Source organism: Austrofundulus limnaeus, unplaced genomic scaffold, assembly GCF_001266775.1.
Source record: "Austrofundulus limnaeus strain Quisiro unplaced genomic scaffold, Austrofundulus_limnaeus-1.0 Scaffold2102, whole genome shotgun sequence".
In the NCBI taxonomy this organism is placed as follows: Eukaryota; Metazoa; Chordata; class Actinopteri; order Cyprinodontiformes; family Rivulidae; genus Austrofundulus; species Austrofundulus limnaeus.
Genome location: NW_013954504.1, coordinates 2,833 through 6,475, shown reverse-complemented (window position 1 = coordinate 6,475; position 3,643 = coordinate 2,833). Strand labels below are relative to the sequence as shown.

Here is a 3,643-nt window from a genome sequence, read left to right as displayed (position 1 = left end):
GAATAGAAGTGATTCTTCCTTTCTTTGTGACATGTCATTATTATGCATAAACATTCTTAGTTAAACAACAAATGAATCACGAACAGAAAAGATTGTTTCTGTTCATTATCTAATTAAGAGAACTGAAGTTCTCTTCTAGGTTGAAATGACCTGTCATGGCCTAAAATAGAGTTCAGTGTTCCTGCCTTCTGTCAGGTCTGTCCGAGACATGGTTTGAGGCAGTAACTCTTGTTTCTTCACTCGAGGTGACCCCTACATTTTTATATTTAATCTCAATAGTTCAGTGTTTACAATACTAATATGATTGTATTTTGATGTTTTTCTATATCATTATCTTAATATTGCTCTGTTGTTGTAATATTATGCAGTTTAGTGTCAATAATTGTATTGGCAATGTGGCCTCCTTCTGCACACATACAAACCAAGCCCTGCCACCACCTTCTGTCACAGCTCCAACAGTCTAATGTCTATGTCATGGACTATCATGTGGGAGATCAGGATTCAAAACCCAGCTAATGCAACTTTAACAAAAAATCTCCTCCAACTTCATATTGTGACACAATTACCTTAATTACAAACACCTTCTGACGTGACAGGCCCAAGCTGGTRTAGAAAACACATTTGAACTTGGTTAAAGTTCATTCTGCAAGTCCAGTGCTGCAGGCATAGCCATGCTGCAATGACATGCTACATGGCAATGCACACTTGTTTTTACATTGTAAAAACCCATGTCTAATTCTGCTTATTATTCCGCCTTCTTCCATGTCGCCATGCTACTACTCCTGCATACTTTGTCCTACAGCTACCATTGTAATTTCTATCTGTAAAGGTCCTGTGCCAAATAATTGCATTGCCTTCTRGTGCCTGTACAACTTGTGGTTTTTGAAATATTAATGTTTAAACTTTATTCCAAAATTCATATAATGGGAATCAATGTGGCCTTGTAATGGTCCAATACTGCCCCATGCTGGACTCAACTTGGTACAGCTCCATACTTTAATAATATTTCATCTCAATTGTTCAGTGTTTACAATACTAATATAATTGTATTTTGATGTTTTACTATAATATTGTCTTAATACTACTCTATTGTTGTAATATATTGCACTTAAGTGTCAATAATTGTATTGGCAAGGTAAACATTTTCTGTATGCATACAATCCAATCCCTGGGATTGTCCTCTGCCACATCTCATATAGTCTCATGATGAGCACTGTGGGCTTTCATGTGGGAGATCAGGGTTCAAATCCAGCTACTGCTACTTTAACAAAAATCTCTGCAAACTTCATATTGTCACACAATTACCTTAATTACAAACACCTGCTGACGTGACAGGTACAAGCTGGTATAGAAAACACATTTGAACTTGGTCAAAGTTCATTCTTAAAGTCCAATGCTCCTGCATACATTGTCCTACTGCTGCCATAATTTCTATCTGTAAAGGTCCTGTGCCAAATGATTGCTTTGCCTTTTGCTGCCTGAACCACTTGTAGTTTTTAAAATATTAATGTTTAAACTTAATTCCAAATTCATAAAATGGGAGTAAATGGGGCCTTGTAATGGTCCAATACTGCCCCCAGCTGTACTCAACTTGGTACTGCAGCATAGTTTTTTAAAATTTTAATCTCAATATTTCAGTGTTTACAATACTAATGTGATTGTACTTTCATGTTTTACTATAAATTTGTTTTAATACTGCTCTATTGTTGTCATATTATGCAGTTTAGTGTCAATAATTGTATTGACAATGTGGCCTCTTTCTACACACACAAACCAACCCTTTCCACCACCATCTGCCACAACTCCATTGGTTTAATGGTCTATGTCATGGACTTTCATGTGGGAGATCAGGGTTCAAACGCCGGCTAATGCAACGTTAGGAAAAAATCTCTTCAAACTTCATATTGTCACACAATTACCTTAATTCTAAACACCTGCTGATGTGACAGGCTCAAGCTGGTATAGAAAACACATTTGAACTTGGTCAAAGTTCATTCTGCAAGTCCAATGCTGCAGGCAAAGCCATGCTGCATGACATGCTACGTGGCAATGCACACTTGTTTTTACATCATAAAAACCCATGTCTAGTTATTATTATTATTTATGACAGATAAAACATAATTAAAATACTTTTTTAAATTCATAGTTAAGTAAAAAAATTTTCAACTAGCTAAAAAGTCCAAGTTCATAGTTGGTTTACATAATTGTTACTAATATATTTTTATTGTATCGTGCTGTTTTACATGATTGTTGAAGGAAATGAAATGAACATTATAATAATTAATTGAAAAATATTACAAAAAAATCTGTGACACAGATCTTTTTAAATAGTTGCTATGAGGGCTGTGAGCTGTCGTTATTTTTGCTCTTCCATGTTGTCACAGATGCTAACAGTGGGCGGGATAGGCGGGGCTCAGTCTAAGGACATTCAAGTCTATCAATACAATTAAATTTTGCCCCATCTGCTGGCTAACCTTCATAATTTGGTAATAATGATAATATTAAAATCCATDTTTGATCTATGTTCCACACCCATCACAACAACTAAACCACATATTGACACTTCTGTCTCTGACTGAGTTTTCTTCTACATATTGATGCAAAACTACAGAACAGAGAACTGCTTAATTGCAAAATTGATACTTCTGCTTCATGTGCTGGAAACATCACTAGTTGTCTTCCCTCACCAACACACAAACACACATTTTGATGTTAGTTTGTTCAAGTTTATTTTATCTTCACCTTTTTTTTTAACTTCCACACAGGTTTCTCACACACGACCAGAAGAGATTGCTTTCAAGATTCATCAAAAGTTAAAAGTGGGCGTCTTACAGCCAGCAACTGTATCTGTCTATGAGTATTATGAAAGTAAGTTTAAGAATTAAAAAATTATACTTTGTTGGATTTTTTGTTTCAGTTTCTGTACGTTTTTTTTGTAAATGTGTTTAAAATAAAAATTAACTGAATGTATTTTTTACATCAACTGTATTTGTTTTAATGTGTTATAAAAGGTAGCAACTATTCATTTTATTGATTGATTGATTTTCTTTTCATTTCAGAAACACCTTGCGTAAAATTCTACCACCCAGAGAGAAGGGCTGGGCACTTGCTGCGGCTCTGTAGAGGTGAAGAATGCACATGTGCAGAAGGTAAACAAGATTAGTAATAAAGTCGTAGACTTGATAATGGAATGAGATTTCCTGCAAACACAACAAATTACATGTAAACTTCGCTGGGCACATTAATTTTATAGCAGCAGTGGAATGTGTTGACAAAGAAACAGGATGAGAAAAGACGAAAAGTTATTTATGCTGATTAGACAGCTAATTGAAAATGGAATAGGTTTTGTATTTCTACCTTTGTAGGGGCCCTATGCAAAATGCTGTTTGAAGGCCCCTCATTTACCAAACTATAAATAAAATGGCATCACTTGAAATTAGGTTTAGTGTAGTTTAAAACACAAGATAGTCACATTACATCACATCAAACTGGCATTGCTCATATGACAATATGAAAACAAATGTCTAAAATAAAGAACATAATAACAGGATAACTGCAAATCACAGTTAAGCAAAACAAAGTGGAGGAGGATCCTAAATTGGTGAACAGAGATGATACTAAAAATGATGAAGTGAGGGCACTC

General features: G+C 35.0%; 1 protein-coding gene across 1 annotated transcript in view; it reads left to right on the top strand.

Moving 5' to 3' along the window:
- LOC106537040 (complement C3) overlaps positions 1-3,643 on the top strand; it is a gene marked incomplete in the record, with an annotated part of 14,600 nt that overhangs the window by 9,245 nt on the left and 1,712 nt on the right. The window contains 2 exon segments of the mRNA XM_014034405.1: positions 2,766-2,868; positions 3,060-3,149. Coding sequence (XP_013889859.1) covers positions 2,766-2,868; positions 3,060-3,149 — 193 coding nt within the window.